Source organism: Odontesthes bonariensis, chromosome 9 (genome assembly GCF_027942865.1).
Source record: "Odontesthes bonariensis isolate fOdoBon6 chromosome 9, fOdoBon6.hap1, whole genome shotgun sequence".
Lineage (NCBI taxonomy): Eukaryota > Metazoa > Chordata > Actinopteri > Atheriniformes > Atherinopsidae > Odontesthes > Odontesthes bonariensis.
In genome coordinates, this window is record NC_134514.1 from 5589192 (window position 1) to 5607806 (window position 18615).

At 40.5% G+C, this 18615-nt stretch overlaps 1 protein-coding gene across 7 annotated transcripts in view; it reads left to right on the top strand.

Annotated features, from left to right (window-relative positions):
- caln1 (calneuron 1) overlaps window positions 1-18615 on the top strand; it is a 97465-nt gene that overhangs the window by 53317 nt on the left and 25533 nt on the right. For all 7 annotated transcript variants that reach the window (XR_012770283.1, XR_012770284.1, XR_012770287.1 and 4 more), the window contains exon 5: window positions 17680-17836. Coding sequence is in view for 2 of the 7 variants with exons in the window: in XM_075472837.1 (XP_075328952.1) it covers window positions 17680-17836 (157 nt within the window). In the remaining 5 variants the exon portion in view is untranslated. The remainder of the gene's footprint in view (window positions 1-17679; window positions 17837-18615) is intronic.

Below are 18615 nucleotides of genomic sequence, written 5' to 3' on the forward strand. Positions count from 1 at the left end.
TTTTGTTTCGTTTGTTTGTAGCAGTACATCCCCTCAGGCACAGAAAACGTGATTTTATTTATTTTTCACAATATCCCTTCTTTAAAATGTAATTAATTAGGATTAAAAAACATTGTGCATCATGGCTGCCAATGAAACGGACCCACTGATTCCTTCTACTTTACCTGATGACAGAACCTGCACCTATTGCACAACACAGGCCTGAGCTCAATGAAAAACATTAAATTGTCACCAAACAAAAAGCTCATACAAATTTTTGTATGTTTTTTTTTTTTTTTAGGGCTGGACAACGATTAAAATGTTTAATCTAATTAATCACATGATTTCCCTGATTAATCGCATTTGTACGCAAAATTTATTTTATTTTAAATGTGCTGCCATATGAATGAAAGTGCCATAACATTTGTTGTGCAAACACACTTTTAACATCAGCATCTTTCTGTAGTTTTTCTGTAGAAGCCTCGCTCCACTGTCTGTTTCCTTGAATGACTTGCTGCTATCAGTTGTGTGTTTTGCCTTTAAGTGATATTTTAGACTGGAACTACTACGCTGAGAAGACAATTCAACTTGGCAGTGTTTACAGATGACTTTGGTTCTGTCGACTCCGCCGTCTGGAAGAACTTTAAAATGAAAATGGCCGAGTAAAAGTTCCGTACCCTTCTCCATGTTTGGTGGATCCGCCGATTACTTTCTTTTCCTGTTCCGCAGCAGACAGCAACAGACTTTTACAAAATAAAAGCCTGTGAGCAACAGATTTTTACAATAATAAAATAAATAATAAAACCTGCGCTAATGCACGATAAAATATTTGTTGGGGTTAAATAATTAATTGCCCAGCCCTATTTTTTTTGTATAAATATGTATTGATTTTTGTGCACACATTTGAGGAGGATTTCTGGTATGAGTTAATGATGTTTTCCTAAACTTAACAATCACACTGTTAATACTGAACCTAAGTGAAGCGCTAGCGTTCGGGACAGGCCTGAAGTTTTGCTCTTCAACTTTACCATCCAAATATGGACTTTTCCCCTGCTGTTGAATGAGCCAACAGTTAATTGGTTAATTTATGACTAAATGCTGCCTCCCCGTTTTCCTCTGTGGAGTTATTTTGCAGACAAAAATAAATATATTCAGTTTTTGTGATTATTTCCTGTTTTGCCATGAGATTCAGATTCAGATTAAGTTTTATTTGTGTCCCCGTAGGGAAATTAGTGTTGCAGCAAGTAAAAAAGACATAAAACATAAAAGACATATAATTAAAAGTCTAAGAGGGAGGGATAATATAATAATATGAGATGGACGGTGTTGCAGACACCATTGAAACACATTTCTTTAAAAGTCTGCATCTATCTGCAAATATTCTGGGATTTATTTTTTATTTTTTCCTTTGTGACTATTTGATAGTAGGACATGAAGCCGAGCTGCATTATCACTAAAGGAGGCAGCAAAATAGATGAAACATCCGACACTCGCATTCAAATAAAGCTCCTACATAAAGAAAACGCATGTTTTTTCCTCATCAAGCTTGCTTTTGTTCAGAAAACAAGGGGTAGCTGTGGTAAAACACATGCATTTATGTAGCCAACGGAGTTTAAATCTGCCGGCAGCTGACATTTATGTGAACAAATGGTATGCGCAGTGCATCTGAAAACAGCGCCGAGCATCTTAAGTAACTGATGCAGCTCCCAGGACGCCTTGTTTCATGTTGGTATTGATTAGAGAGTGACAGTTGGCTGCAGGAGGAACATCACCCTCACAGAGGGAGCAGAATTAATAATGCAGCGCACAGCGAGAGGTGAGTTCAGATTAAAACCTGAACACACGGAGTAAGTGTTTGGATGTGGAGTTAGCGGTGAGATCCCTGAGCTGTACAAACTCGCTGCACCAATTAGTTTTGTGTGTTGAACCTTTTTCGTGGTGATTGGTGCTGTTTTTAAGTTTGTAGAGAAGCAGCATCACAGGTTTTCAGGCCTGCTTAAACCCTCAAATTCATTTTTTCCTGTGCACAATATGACAGTTTCCTACCTTTTCCCTCATCCAGACCTCGACTCCTTATGTTCCGCAGCTTTAATTGCATGTGAGTCAGCTTGGCTACCTCGGTGATTCACTTCATTACAGAGCTTTCTCATCCAGGCTGCAGCTCTGAGAAGTGTCAGCGACACATTACTGCATTTTCTGCACAGTCGCTTAACTTAAGATGCACACGCCCACGCACACTGGAGGAGCGTTTGCCTTATTGAGTGGCCGGAGTTTTAATGATGTATCTGCCAATCACAATAAATGCCTCTGACTACATCGCAGTGCAGAAAATTATTCAGACAAATGGAGGAAATCATATGTCGGCTGAATGCAGTGAACGCGACTGGAGTTCGCTTTTAATTGATCGTCATTGCACAGCGTTGTTTGGTGTTTTGTCCTCCGAGCTGCAATTTAAACTCATCAGAGCTGCAGACGGAGAGGAAGAAGAGAGAGTACGGATGTTTGATTTCGGCCTTAGGTTATTATTCATGATTTAACCCTTTGTGCGGTCTTAACATTGTGTTTACTCCCTTTGTCCTACGGGTCAAAAATGACCCGCCCTACCAAAGCCCCAAAATAAAGCAACTTAATTGAATTTTAAATCCAAAATCTATTTTGTATGATGAAACCACCTGTTATTTATCTATTCAACTCTATTCAATAAATTTTTTTATCATGTATTTTTTGTTACACAATACAAAAAGACAATCACAAGTTTTCAGGATTATACTTTTTTTTTATACCACAAACCAACTGTCAGTTGGACCAACAGTTTTCTTGTTTTCTCAGTTTTCTTTTACATAATAAAGGTTTATTATTGCTATTATATAAATGTGAAGTAATTACTTCTGAATTAATTATATTTAAAGGGAAAAAAAACAGTGAACTTTTTTCTGCTGTTTAAATGTTTTTATAATTCACGGGTCAAAAATGACCCAAAAGACAATCTTTGTACCCTAGTGGTGTACAGCCCACATGGAAACATAAACAAAAATAAAGTGTGACTTTTTCTAATGATGGGGTCCCTTTAGGAAAAGTCATAAAATTTCAAGTTGGAAAAAGATAGTTTAAGGTATTTTTTCTACAGCTAAACATGGTGGTGGGTCACTTTTGACCTGCAAGACAACAGGAGGGTTAACTCAATAGTTTGAACATTTCCTGTGAAGATTAGAGGTCATTCTTCTCCCAGTGACTCAGCAAAACACCTTTGCTTTTACTCTCAGGCTCCAAATCCTCCGGTGATGCTTTCCTTCACAACTGAAAGAGCGTCCAATGTGACATCTTTACGGAGAAGTCATGTGCAAAAGTATTGAGCCACCCCCTCTGTTCTTTATATGTTGCTTCCAAGCAGCCAGGCTTTCTTGTAATCTTTTAAAGTGTTCTATAGTCAATAGTTCTCCAGCTTTCTGAAGGTTTCTTTGGACATTTGGCTGCTTTTTCAGTCCAGTCCTTGTACCTGACCATTTTCATGGCATTTGTTTTTCAATTTGTCAAACCACTTAACTCTGACCTATAACTTACTTTAGAGGTCCCTGGCTCTTAATCGTATCGATAGGCACTTTGTTCCCAGCAGCCTGTCACAGACACATCATTTGTTCCCATTTCTTTAGCTGCATGTGTGAAAAACAGCAAAGATAACACAGTGCGACAGACAGAAAACAGGATTTCTGCAGCAACAAGGTGATTCCCAAAGAGCTGTTAGCTGAAAACTTGGCATATCTCAGCATGGTGTGCAGTGTGTCCTTAAAACATTTGAGGAAACTGGACAAGTGGAGGACAGAAGAAGAAGTGTCAGGCCTAAAGAACTATCTGCAGCAGATGAACAGCATCTGAAAGTGATGTCCTTAAGAAAGAGGAAAAAATCCAGCAAAGACCTGACACAGGAGCTGAGAGATGCATCTGGACCTTCAGCTGATCCATCTGCTGTTGGCCCAAGCCTCATCAGAAATGGGCTCCATGGAAGGGTGGCTGTCAAGAAGCCGTTCTTAAGGAAGGGAAACAGGGAGAAAAGGCTGAGCTGGGCCAAAGGACACAAGAAGTGGGCTGAAAATCAGTGGCAGCAGGTCTGATGGAGGGATGAATCCTCCCCAGAAAGCTGGTCTGAGAGGGTTCAGGCTGTCATTACATCATGTATTTACATTTATCTTTGAACATGTTTCTATAAATCACTCAAGACATTTTCTCTGTACTTTCGTTTAATAATCTGTTCCCTGCTTTTGAAGTTAGATGCTTGCTTAGATGCAAAAAATAAAACTCTTTTGAATCTCTTTCCCTCTGGTGGGTTAAACATTTTCTGAGGAAAGACAATTACTGATAGCCTAGTAAGCCAGACCCGTACAGCAAAAAGCTGTACAGGGGTCGAGTGACGCTGGATAGCAGTGTGGGCGGGATAAACGGCTGTCTGTCAAGTTTAACGCCACGCAATAGGATGGCGCAACAACCAATCAGAGCGATGAAGAAGTTTTATGTAGTCAACGCGACGGAATGTACATCGTGGTGTGTAGTCTATGGCCTGAAAAGCTGATTGCTCTTAAGCTATAAACTCTGTAAATATATAACTTTAGCAACATTTGAAACATTTTCAGGCGAGAAAGTAGTCATTTAGACCCCCAAGGTGTTGAAAATCTGACAAAATACCAGCTATTTACAATTTTGTTCCCACGAATTTGTCGCTACTAAAGCTAGCCGCAGTGAGCAACGCACTTCCGGTTTTGCCGTTCGGCCCGCCGTCTTCGACTGGGGATTGCTCTCAGATGTAAGTTTACTTCGTTTCCCTATAAATCTAAAGAGAGCTAGCTAATGGAAGGCAATATAGCTGTTATATAAGCCTGTTCGCCGGGCGCAGCCATTGTTTACCTCTCTCTGGAACTACACACTGAAACGTCGCACCTCTGTCGTCACTAGGTAGCCCGGCCTCTGACCCCGCTCCTCACGATTTGATTGGCTCGATTAAGTTTTGATTTGGAACCTCGCAAAACGACCACAAGTGACTAGACTAGCCCCGGAGCAAATTCCATTTGCGGCCGCTAGGGGCGTCTAGATTTCTAGGCTAAATTACTGAGTGAATTTGCTTCAAACTTTTCAGATTTTCCCTTCCAAGCTATCTAGATATGGTGATCTGAGGTCCATTTTTCCATGAGTCTGATTGAGTCTTCGGCTTAGTTGAACCACGGGATGAATACTTCCAGGTTTGAATCGAATACTTTCAGTAAAAGTATGTGTAGAGTTTTACCAGTTCCTCACGTTTCCCCTCCTCCTCCTCCCTCTTACTGTTCAGCTACCTTCCCTCTCACCTTCTGTGTCTTCTTCATTCATCTTGTGAAATAGCAACGAATTACAACAGACGGTGCATATAGATCCACTGAATCCTGTTAATGAGGGCCGTGACCTTCAGGCAGCTCCTTTTTAGCCTTCTCCAATCCAGGGGTCAATGGGAGAAATTTCTCCTTGATTAATTATAGTGGCGGTAATTGTCTATTGATACCTTGCTCAGTAGTTTAAGGCAGTTCTCCTTCTTTCCTTATATTCCTCTAACTGCCTTTGAGTTAAAAACGCCGTCTCTTTGGTTCATTGATGAAACCGGCTCGTTGTCATTGTGCCTGCAGCAAATTAAAAGTGAAGGGAAAGTATTGCTTCCTGTGCTGAGATTTAAATATATTTCCCAGAAGGATTCACGGACTGTTAAGTGCCTGATTATTATGGTCTGTCTGTGTCTAAAGAAGGCACAACAGTTCACTGGGGTGCAGAGTTCGCAGACCTCGACCGTTTGAAAGGTTTGTTAAAACAGAATCTAACTGCAGCTAATTTACATCATGTGACCGATGTTTTTGTCGCTCCCAACACTGTGCTGATTGGTTCCCAACGTTAACGCCGATCCATTTTCCCTTCTGCTGTTACCCCCGTGGTGCACATCATGTTTTCTTTTCCTCTAAATGAATCTTCTGCCCTTTGACGACTGGGTGATGCAGCGGTAATGGAGACATAAATTTCTCTCGAAGGCTCTGGGCCCTTCAGGCACAGCAGAAAGGCTGCTTTAAAGCACAGATCGATGAAGATGCTAGGCGTTGATTTAAGCGGGGCGGGGGGGATGTCTCCATGTTGGTACACGGGTGGCAGAGGGGCATTTTGAAAGCTTATAAGTTTAAAAAGTTTAAACTGAAGTAAGTGGTTAAGTAATGGCTATAATGCAATGTGAGAGAATGTGGCCCATATCCTCATAGCAACACTTTGTGGCACTGGGATTGTCAGCCACATTAGCCTCTAGCCTGCTCTCAGTCCAGCTTAAAGGGATAGTTTGTCTCTTTTGACATGAAGCTGTATGACATCCCATATTAGCAATATCGTTTATGAACATTTGCTTCTCAAAACAATATGCATTCAAAAGAGTAATACATTTGCATCACAAAATCGTTCTCCAGGAAAAAGTCAGACCTCACAATTGCTTGGCGCTATTTTCTCTCCCTTCGTATCACTGTTATGGTGTTTACTGCTCGGAAGCAGGGGACTGCACGGCCTGCACATAGAAGTCTATAGAAGTTATCTATTAACATATATACTTATCCCAAAGTGAGAGAAGTATATCTATGAAAAATTATTAAAATAAGAATCACTCCACTATAAGGAGGAAATACAAAAAGGATTAGCAAAATTTAGTTTTAACTTAAAGCCACTCCTGCTACAGAGGAAAACAAAAAGCATAGGAGGCACTACACTATGAAATATTTATCAAACAAAAAATCTCTCCACTGGGAGGAAAAAACAAGAAAGCTTTGAAACTTAAACTTGGCTTTAGGAAGACTATATTATTAAAGTTAATCGGAACAAAAAAACTCTCTTAGCGAGAAAACGACCAAAATGGTTACTTAGAACTTGGACAATGGCTTTGAAAAGGCAAGAGTGAAGCACGTTTGAACCAACAAATACGACACACTGGCACAGGACAATGGGAGACACAGGCTGTGTTCGAAACCACCTACTACTCCCACTACTCCTACTAACTTAAACTTTTTTTAAGTTCCCGGATGCATACTAGATTCTCTGAAATGTTGGGTATGCATCATGAGGTTACTACTTATACTCAAACTACCCAAGATGCAACGTAACGTGACGTCGCCGATCGTCATTTCCTTTCAATACGGCAGTTTCAAGCTAGCTACAACGAGGGTAGGTTCACTTCCTGTTTTCAAAACAAAAGCACCAATTGTATCGTAATGGCTTTCCCTATGATAAAAGGCAACGGGTATTTTATTTTGTGAAAATAACCGGAAGTGCGTTGCTCACTGCGGCTAGCTTTAGCAGCGCCGAATTCGTGGGAACAAAATTGTAAACAGCCGGTATTTTGTCAAGTTTTCAACACGTTGCGGATCTAAACGACTACTTTCTCACCTGAAAATGTTTCAAATGTTGCTAAAGTTTACAGAGTTTAGAGCTTAAGCGAAATCAGCTTCAGGCCGACTGATTTCGGCTCGGGCAGGAGCGAAATGCATTGTGGGTAAACACTCTGCATACTGTCTGATCGATGAGTATGTAGTATGCGGTTTCGAACACAGCCTTAGAGTCACACAGAGACTCTTTGGTTCCCTCTACAGCTGTGGAAAGTCACACCACCGTCATAAGAAAATGTCTCTCTGAATCCTGCAACAGGACGGTCATATGCGGATATGTTGCTCATGCTGAGGCGGCCACAAAAACACTGCCATGAGATGCATAGAGACAAGGTTACAAGACATCGATAAGGCTGCGTGTTTTCATAGCAAACACATTCTAGTTTATCTAAATTATAGTCTGCTTTTCTGAATGAATCAGGTTGTGGCGTATGTGTGGAATCAATACATGAAAAACATAATTTGCTTTGTAGATATTACAGCAATATGTGCTGCAAAATAAACAAAAAGAAGAATCTTTGGAAAGGTTGAAAAGCTCCAAGACTACCAAAAAATGGCCAAACAATTTTACATGACAAGAAGTTATTAGAATTGGTTTGAAACAGGGCTGAGGAGGCCTGAGTATGCAGAATGGAAGTATGTAGTAGGTGTTTCGAACACAGCCACAGCCCCTTATACACACAGGGTTAACAGGGAACAGGTGGAATCATTCATGCGACAATTAGACTGGGACACGAGAGGAAGAGTTAATATTTCAAAATAAAACAGGAAGTGACAAAACATGACAGAGACGAGACAAAAAACCCACTTGACCTCACCGCGGTGTGACATGCAGGGGGTAAGAAAATGTTCATAAATGATATTGCTAATATGGGATGTCATACAGCTTCATGTCAACAGAGGCGAACTATCCCTTTAACATGGAGACGAAGTACAGTACCACTCCTCAGGGAATGGATTTTACTTTACATAGTCCAAGTCCAACGTCTTGTCAGTCATTAGATGGCAAAATGATCCGGGGACGATCTTGTTGGTTGAAGCAGAGAAACTGAAAGCAGATTTTCCAGACTTTAAATTAGTCATTGCACCCAATCTTATAAGACATGGACCACACCAGTGCAGCAAATGGGTGATGAAAATCTGAGATGGCAGCTTCTTGAGATGGTCCTTATTGAGGAATAACCTCATACTCGTCCACACTTTCAGATAGAGAAGATTTTTTCATGCTTCCAGTAATTAACCTCAGGGCAAGATTATAAAATGCATCCAAGCATTTAAGAGAGGACGCAGTGGCGTGCCTGTAAATATCAACGCCCTGATCATAAAAAGAGAAAAATGGCTTCAACAATCATTTCTGACAAAGTATAGGAAGGTTGCATAGTGCTGAGGAAAACTCCTGAGGTACCCTTCATTTCTTTGTATACTGCTAAGAAAAAAAGGATATATATATATATATATATATATATATATATAAAAGCAGCGGTTTATTAAAATGTGCAAACATAAATGTAAATACAATATATAACACAAAAATGGAGTTTTGTGTGAGTCTAATGAACTTGAAAGTCAATGTTTGGTATGAGCGCATTTATTTATTAAATCCAGGTTAAAAACATTTATTTTCTCATTTGTCTATGCAGGAAATCTGCACGATATCTTTTAATTTATCTGGACTGTTGCTTGTTTTTAAATTCATTTAAATTATTTTATTCGTTTCTCTTTATATTCTTTTATGTATTTCTTCCACTCCCTGCTGCAATGCTTTTATTTTATGTAAAGCACTTTGAATTGTTTTGTACATGAAATGTGCTACAAATATATTTGATTTGATATTCTTCTGATAATGGAGTCAGAACCTTAAGTTATGATATGTAAACCCTCCTTTTTAATGAATGTATAAAAGTCCTCATTTCAGTTTTGATCTTATCTTGATGAATATGTTAAACTTGTTATATTTATAGTTACATCTTCCTAAAGTCTTCCTAATGCTGTTTTATTCGAGGCAAAGGGGCTCCAATGCTCCACTCAGTGGCAAGTTCTTTCCCCAGCTTCATTTCTTCAGATTACTCGTGTTTTTCCTCCTCTGACGGAGCAGTTCAGCTACAAAGACGTGATTATATATACGGCGCTTGATCGTAACCTCGGTAATGTCTGTGGGATTTCTTGTCATGTCTTGTTTTTTTTTGCTAGAGACTCACTGATGTCGCTGGAGTTTTCCTCCTTTCCAACAGCTTCACAGGTCTTGCCAAGATTCTCTCACCATATATAAATACATACCTTTAAGCCTGGGGGCTTTTCATGTGCATTACTTTTTTTAACCCGTGAGATCATAAGATTTCTGTCTCTAACACACTCTGCCTTCCTTCTTCCTTTGCTGTCGAGCTCGTATGAAATCCTCCCCTCTGGTCCAAAACTCGGTTCTATTTCCCATCAAAAGCATTCTCTCGCATTTAGCTTCTGAGAATGATCAAATAAAAGACAGTTTTGACACAGTGGATGTGAGAAGTTGCGTCTAATGAGACGAGCCCGATGCACACAGTGTTCTGCGTTTAAACCCAGTGACTCCAGTTTAGAGTGGCTGTGGCGTATAATGTTTTCCAGTCCGTCGCTTTAAATTTAGATCGGCAAACGCGTTTAATTCTTCAGTAAGTGCAGAGTGTTTTCTGTATGACGATTGTGTAATTTGGCTGTACTGCAACAGGCTGAACTCAGCAGATGGATGGATGCAGGCTCTTGGCACCTTCTCACTGCCTGGGTGTGTGTGTGTGTGTGAACCTCATTTACGACTGTGGAGCTGAACAGAGCTTTCTCCCCGGGGTGTCTCCCCTCCAGAATCTGAAAACCTGAATCCCCTTTGCAGTTTGAATAAAAATCAAAAACAGTTCATGGTTTAATTCAAAGGCCCAATGATCCTGCCAGGGTGAGAGAATCAGCCTCACTGCCCAGTCTCAGAGGACCATTGTGGGGTCACAAAAGCTGTGAGATGGTGGTGTTATACGCTGCTTGTTTTGTGCACTGGAAAAAATGCCCCTCCAAAAATAAGTAAAAAAAACAACAAATACAAGACGTTTTTGCTTGAAATAAGCAAAAAATCTGCCAATGGAACTAGTGAAAATCGGCTTGTCAAGATTTCTTGAAATAAGATGTGATATTTAGGACTTTTCAGTTAAAAGTTATCTTGAAATTAGCTTAAAAACCTCTTCAAATGTAAAAAAAAAAAAGCTTGTTTCATGTGAAATATGACTGAAAACAATTTGTTTTCAAGACTTTTTCATTTAACAAGATATTCCAGATGTATTGTCTTCAAACAAGTCCCTATATCTGGCTGAAATAGTACTTGTTAGGCAGTTGTGTCTTATATTAAGTGTAATGAGATACTCAATGAGACAAATATACTTGGTAAGATTTAGATTTTTTCCAGTGTGTTGAGCAGATTTTATTCCCAACCCTGACCAGCTGTGACCAGCTGTGAGGGAGAAAAGTTAAATTTGTCAGACAGTAGCAGGTCGGATGGGACAAAACCTGGGGATGTTGCAGTTTTCTAATCTTTCATCATGCATGATGGTTTCACATAATGAAAATGTCGCCATGTTATGACTGCGAAAGGCAGAGATGGGGACTCGAGTCACTGTGACTTGGACTCGAGTCGACTCGAGTCGCTGTTTTGATGACTTGTGACTTGACTTGACAAAAAATAAAAGACTTGAGACTCGACTCGGACTTGGAAGTTAAAGACTCGGCACTTGACTTGACTTGAGACACGATGACTTGAGTGTTATTCAGTTTGAATATGAAATTACTAAATTAATTTAAAAAATAACATCGATTACCCGGTAGGAGCGCAGGCTGAGAATGGCGTCATTATTGGATCGCTACCCTGTGAATCAGCCATGCCCTCTCTACATGCCTTAGTGTTTATTGGAGAGAATAAACTCATATCAGATATGCATCAACATGTCAGCGGGAGGGGGACCGAGAGTCGTTGTCTTCGGCTTTCGTAATTACCATTTTGACGGCAAAAGACAAACAGCACAGTGCAAGACATGCGGCATCAACATCTCGGACAGCCAGACCACAACTTCGAACTTTATTCGTCATTTGTAGATCCATTCTGACCAGTCAGTGCTCGTCAAATTAGCTCATATGATCCTGTTAGCCTAGCCGGTAGTTAGCTAACGTTAGCTTGATATGATACGGGGTGAACAGGTTGGACACATTGGCCAATGATGTTTACTGACAGTTACTTATATCTTGTCTTTTCACTTTATTAAGATCAGATTCTGCAGGTAAAATTGCAATAATAAGGTGACTTGACTTGACTTGCTCAAGAAAAAAATTACTTGGGACTTACCTTAGACTTGAAAGCTAAGACTTGGGACTTACTTGAGACTTGCACATGTGTGACTCGGTCCCATCTCTGGTGAAAGGTACATGTAGCGTTATAAAGGTTTTAGAGCTAAAAAGGTGTTCAATTTTTTAGCCTTTATTGTAAAAATCACAGCTTTTTGGGCAGAAGACGAAGGTTCCTCCTCCCATAAAAGACCCCACAGAGAGGTTGTTCTTGCAGGCAGTAACGACTTATGATCACCTTCAATGAATATACAAATTCTGGCAAATTAATGTTCATATGAGTTGTATTTCTCTTCAGTTTAGAGGACGCCACCCAAGCCTTGTTTTTCAGAGAATGAGCCAGCCTAACTGGTCGATTCGATTGAAGAACTTGTTGGCTGTTACACATTTGATCTAAAAGTTGCTCAGTTACAAAGTAAGCCCTGTTTCGTTGTGCATTTTACTCTAAATGGGACCTTTTTTATGTGCTAAATGAATGTCCTGCTGTAACAAAGACTTGAAATCAGCTATCGAGACCTTTAACTCTGAGGGAAAATCTTTCCTTAATTGACAGAACAAATGATAAACGTGTTGCTAGAAAAGAAAATGTTGCAGTTTTTTCTTCCTACAGACAAATGATGATTCATATAAAAGTAAAACCGACCTGACGTCTCACCCACTTTCTCGCATATTGATGTCCATAATTAATACCAAACCAAGTACTTTTCTTGTCTAACTATTTAGTTCTGCTCAATAAAGCAGCCAGATTGAGAGCAAAAGTAAATGAACAACTACGGGTTCACATTGGGACCCTGTCCCGCTCACTTAAATTGTTTTATTTGTGATTCGGATTCATTTAAACAGGAAGTTCTGTCTGAGGTCCAGAGGTGGGTAGAGTAGCCAAAAATTGTACTCAAGTAAAAGTACTGTTACTTCAGAATAATATGACTCAAGTAAAAGTAAAAAGTAGTCATCCAAATAATTACTTGAGTAAGAGTAAAAAAGTGCTTGGTGAAAAAACTACTCAAGTACTGAGTAACTGTTGAGTAACGTCTGATTTATTTGTTAACACAAGCATTCAATCAGACAGACAAAAATACTAAATAATCATCTTTAGGCAAATTAGAGTTCATCCAATCGATAAAATAAATTAAAATGAATGAATTAATTACAAAATAGCTTAAATTAAAATAATCCAGGTAAATTCAAGTACTTCAATAAAAAATAAAAGAGACTTAGGAAATGTTTAAAACATATGTAACCCATATGTAACCTAAAAACAAACATTCACCTATCCATGGGGGAAAAAACGGAATTTAGGAAACTTAGCGCTACATGTTTCCTCAAGTTAGGTGTTGAGTTTCTGCTGAAATGTGCGTTTGTTTTGGTTGACACAGAAGACACATAATGTAGCTGCTGTTTCTCACTCTTTGTAAGGTAAACATGCTTTCAGTATGAGGCCTCGTCTGCGTCTTCATTTCCCACCGTTGATTCTGACATTTTTCATCTGTTTCTTTGTTTGTTTGCTACGACTGCTAATGCTAAAGCTAACCCGTCCCGCCGCTGAGATTGAGTACGGTCACGTGACCAGACTGCACGGCTGCGTCTGATTGGTGGAACACAGTCAGGTGGTAGAGCCTTTGGTGGAAGTCTCTCTCTCTGTCAGAATAAAACATTAAAATGAGGCGTACGCGGGGGGATAAAAATAATGAGGCGTAGAATACCAAAGAGGTAAGAAGAAAAGTAACCAGCTCATTGTAGCCTAATGTAGCGGAGTAAGAGGACAGCTTCTGCTGCACACATCTACTCAAGTAAAAGTAAAAAGTATAGAGATTTAAAACTACTCCTAGAAGTACAATTTTTTCAAAAACTTACTCAAGTAAATGTAATTCGTTACTACCCACCTCTGGTGAGGTTTTAACAGAATGTGACATTTTCAACTTTTCCGAAGTCTCCGTTAAGAGCCCTGTGCTGAGCATGTGATTACACTTAAAGGCTGAACTTCAGTGAAGAATGTGACAAAGGAAACCAAAGATTTCCAGCGTGGGGTTCAGTGTGAGCCTGTAGGTCACACATCACTGGGTGTCCGGAGATCTTTTCTGTGGGGCTCACTTCAGGTCCAGGTGTGTTATTCTTTTAGACTCCCTTTCTTTCACCATATTCTCTGGAAAGGTCACTCTGTGCTTGAAGGTGATTGGAAGCTGAGAATAAAATGGCTTTTTCTTATCTGCTGCTGAAGTGCTCGGTGAACAAAGCCGTCCGCTGGCTCGTTCCTCTTCTCCCTGACAAATGAAGTTCTGCTCGTCTCTCCATGTCCGCAAGCGATGCCGTCGTCGAGGGGGGGCAAGGTTTTCATAAAGGTTTGGTAAACACAGCTACGCCACCGACCCGTCTCCCTTGTGGAGAAGTAACTCAGCAGTTGGCTGTAACTCTAAGTGTCAGATGCTGCAGGATTGTTCCGGCTGGATCATTTCTGTTTTGGGCTGATTTTCATTTAATTCTTTCTCCATTACCCGGAGGAAGATGAGGAGAAACAAACAAAGCTCGGCTGTCTGTTAGAGACCCGATCTGTTTCTGAAGTGTGTTAGTGTTAGAGAGGTTAGAGAAGGGCCTTTACAGTCTCAAAGACTTTGTCAGATTTATTTTTACATTTTTATATTATTTGTATCCACTCACAGAATGCAGCAATAACTGGAGTTTGTTTTTGTAACTTTAATATGAACCATTTATCCATTTTTTTTTTTATGGATCATTTATGGCATTTATCACATCAAGACCAGAGTACTTTCTATTTTTACACTGCTACAGTGACCATAAATAAAGGTCAACCTGTGACCATGTCTGTATTAATATTTAAGTTTAAACATGTGTTTTGTATCCCTAACATTTCCAACTGTCTGCAAAGTAGAAAAGTCCAGTAGGACTGGGGTTAACTTGGTTCTCTGGCCCTGGTGCAATGCCACTGTCCACACCCTCTTACCTCCAACTGTTTTTGAACACGTTTTAGTTGTGCAATATCACATCTGTGACAGCTTCATGCAATGCAACAAACTGCTACATTTGGTGCTGTGGACCAAAGCGGCTGTTAGTCGTCATTTCAATTCAATTTTATTTATATAGCTCCAAATTACAACAAATGTCATCTCAAGGCACTTAAATAATATAGTCCAATTCAAGCCAATTGGAATTCAATTCATTGTAATCATAATTATTTTCAAAATAATCCAATTCATTCATATAGAGCCAATTCAAAAACAGTTTCCCAGCTAAGGAAACCAACAGATTGCACCGAAACTTGTCTTCAGTCCAATCTCCCGTCCTGAGCGTGCCTGTGGAGAGGAACGACTCCCTTTGAACAGGAAGAAACCTCTAGCAGAACCAGAACCAGGAAGGGTGGCCATCCGCCTCCACCAGCTGGGGGCTGAGAGGACAGAAAAGAGGGGAAAAACCCACTGTAACACCATTTAAAGGATACCTGTTGGAACAGGGAAACACGAGTTAATGACCACAATAATGTCACATGTACATAATATCATTTGAGAAATTAAAAAGGAGAAAAGAGAGTAAAGTGAGGAAAGGTGTGACAGATGAGGCCCAGCAGGCTGGGCCTATAGCAGCTTAACTATGGGATGTTTCAGGATCACCTGAGCCATCCCTAACTATAAGCTTTATCAGAAAGGAAAGTTTTAAGCCTGGTCTTAAAAGTGGAAAGGGTGTCTGCTTCCCAGACATTTAATGGCAGCTTATTCCACAAGAGAGGGGCCTGATAACCGAAGGCTCTGCCTCTCAAACTGGCAGCTGGTTCCACAGAGAGGGGCCTGATAACTGAAGGCTCTGCCTCTCAAACTGGCAGCTGGTTCCACAAGAGAGGGGCCTGATAACTGAAGGCTCTGCCTCTCAAACTGGCAGCTGGTTCCACAAGAGAGGGGCCTGATAACTGAAGGCTCTGCCTCCCAAACTGGCAGCTGGTTCCACAAGAGAGTAGCCTGATAACTGAAGGCTCTGCCTCCCAAACTGGCAGCTGGTTCCACAGAGAGGGGCCTGATAACTGAAGGCTCTGCCTCCCAAACTGGCAGCTGGTTCCACAGAGAGGGGCCTGATAACTGAAGGCTCTGCCTCCCAAACTGGCAGCTGGTTCCACAGAGAGGGGCCTGATAACTGAAGGCCCTGCCTCCCAAACTGGCAGCTGGTTCCACAGAGAGGGGCCTGATAACTGAAGGCCCTGCCTCCCAAACTGGCAGCTGGTTCCACAGAGAGGGGCCTGATAACTGAAGGCTCTGCCTTCTAAACTGGTAGCTGGTTCCACAAGAGAGGGGCCTGATAACTGAAGTCTCTGCCTCCCAATTTGCAGGAATTTACCTCTGACAGAAGGAATAATTATTCCTGATTTTTATTTAACTTATACATAATATTATGCATTTTATGGCTCTATTATCATTTGCCTTTCATTATACATTTGCCAGCATTTACTCTCACTTCAGATTAATGACCCTGCAAACAAAAGACGAAACATTGACCCGCACCTTTTAATTAACCTTCATAATGAATCTTTACAGAGGCTGATTAACATTGGTGGCACGATAGGTGTAAATGTTCATTATTTGACTCTGAGACTGAGAGATAACAAATGGTATTGATGGTCGGTGTCCAAGCGTGATTTATGCAGTGATTTATGCAATTATCCACCCGGTGGCCTTGCCAGGCATTCCAGTAAATGTTATCTTTCACTCTCTCGGATGAGCATCGTGAAACCGCTGATAACAACAAACACATTATGATTTGGGATTCAAAGGTGTTAAAACGGAGTTTTACAGCAAAAAACTGTCATTTTTCGTGTCTATTCTACAATACTTTCCTTTTTTTTACATGGCAAAGTGTCAGCACTGCTGTCAAAAAAGGCCAAAAATGCATCTCAGTGTTTGTAAATGCTCATTTGAACTGATGTGGCTTAGTTTTTTCTACTTTCACACTTCTGATGACACGACATTCAAACGTCCTCCTGTTCATTGGTGGTGGCATAATTATTCGAATCCAAAGTACTCGGTTCCAGTGTCCTGCGCTGGACATTTTATTTACTTAACGTGATATAAGGTGCATTCTTTCTATGTCAAAAACTCTACTTTTCAGGAAATTAATTAAAAAATCATGATTTTTAGGAAATCAAACTCAGCATTGTCCAAGTTTACAAAGTGGAAGCGGTCCCATGTGTCATAGGATGACCTCCCAATAGTCACAATAAGTAACAACAGCTTCTGTCATGGCAACAGATTCATGCAGGGGGGGACTCGTGTTTATTTGTCATTTCTGAACTTTAGAAACTTTAGAGATCTGGTCATATGGTGGGTAAGGCAGACATTGTTTTATCAAATAACTAAACAAACTGTGTGTTTTTAAGTAAATATTCAGCAGGAGTGAAATGTTCAACTACTACAGGATTCATATAATTCCCCCTTTTTTCTGTTTAGCATATTGTCATCTTTTCAGCATCTTAATGAAGAGAAAATCAAATCCCTTTTGTCCCCATAGTCACGCAGCTTTGAAGCACTGCTTTCCTGCTGTTTTTTCTCTCTCTGAGACCTTAAAACTTCTTGAGTTTACAAGTGTCAGCAGATGTGTCTGCGTCCTCTTTTGGATTGATTTGAGAAGCCGTAAATAAATCACTTTCAGACCGTAAATCCTGCACACTTAATTTAATCAATGGATCAACTTTTTGCATTGCTCTGATCAAAGCGAATGCATTAAATCAACACCTGTAAGAGATGTGAGGATTTATGCTTTTATTAGTCATTGGCAGCAAAAAAAAGAGCAGAACTTAAGGTGATGGAGCACGTTTCCAGCAGAAATACTGTTGGAAGAACTGTTGCATGATTGCACAGAAATGGAACTTATTGAGCTGACATTCGGCAGAAGAACAGAGACTGTTTATGCTCCTCTCTTTTCTCCCCAGTTTGATATGCAGAGGATCACCCTGGAGGAGCTGAAACACATCCTGTTCTACGCCTTCCGTGACCACCTGACCATGAAGGACATCGAGAACATCATCATCAATGAAGAAGAAAGCCTGAAGGAAAACTCTGGGAACTGTCAGACAGAGTTTGAGGGAGGTGAGTGAAAATCCCTGAACTGGCTTCACCCGCGGGCACTTTCGTGTGTCACAGCCGTGCACTCTGTGCTGTGTGGGTTTGGGAAATTGAAAGTAACCCATGCTGTCAGGAACAATCTGAGCCGTCTCATCGGGCTCCGCAGCCGACAGAATCCGAGCACACCTGCTGATTTATTGATTTGGGGTGTTGTGGGGACTGGTGTCAGCTGGTCAGCAGTGGCAGGGATGAAAGATGCATGACTCCACTCTGCACACCCGGCCATCCAAGATTTATGGGCATCAGAGCAGGAGAGGGTATTCCAGGACTTTCTCCCACTAACCATTAAAACAGCAAATGTCACCGTTTCTCTCAAACTAATTATAAGTCAAATCATTTTAAGATGTTTTTAAATGAGTGTTCTCCTTCGGGTCTGAACAAGAGAAAATTTACACGGGAAAAACAAACCCAAAACCAATTAAATTCATGTTAAAAAATGAAAAATCACAGTTTACTGGGAAATTAAACTTGACATTGTGGTGTTAAAGAGCTCAGGATGCAGTCCAGAAAGTAGCTCTCACATGTGTGCGGGTCACAGCTGAATGTTAATAAGCATCTGTTTGGCTTTAGCTGCACAGGTGCTTGTTGTTCAGCTATGCGCTATACTTTTGTGTCTCTTTGATTTAAAGATGCGGGTGAGTCATGATCTGACAGGTTCACTGTATTTACAGGGTAAACTAGGGCTGGGCGAGTTGACTCGTTATTATCGCGTTAACGCATCGATTATTTAATACAGATTATTA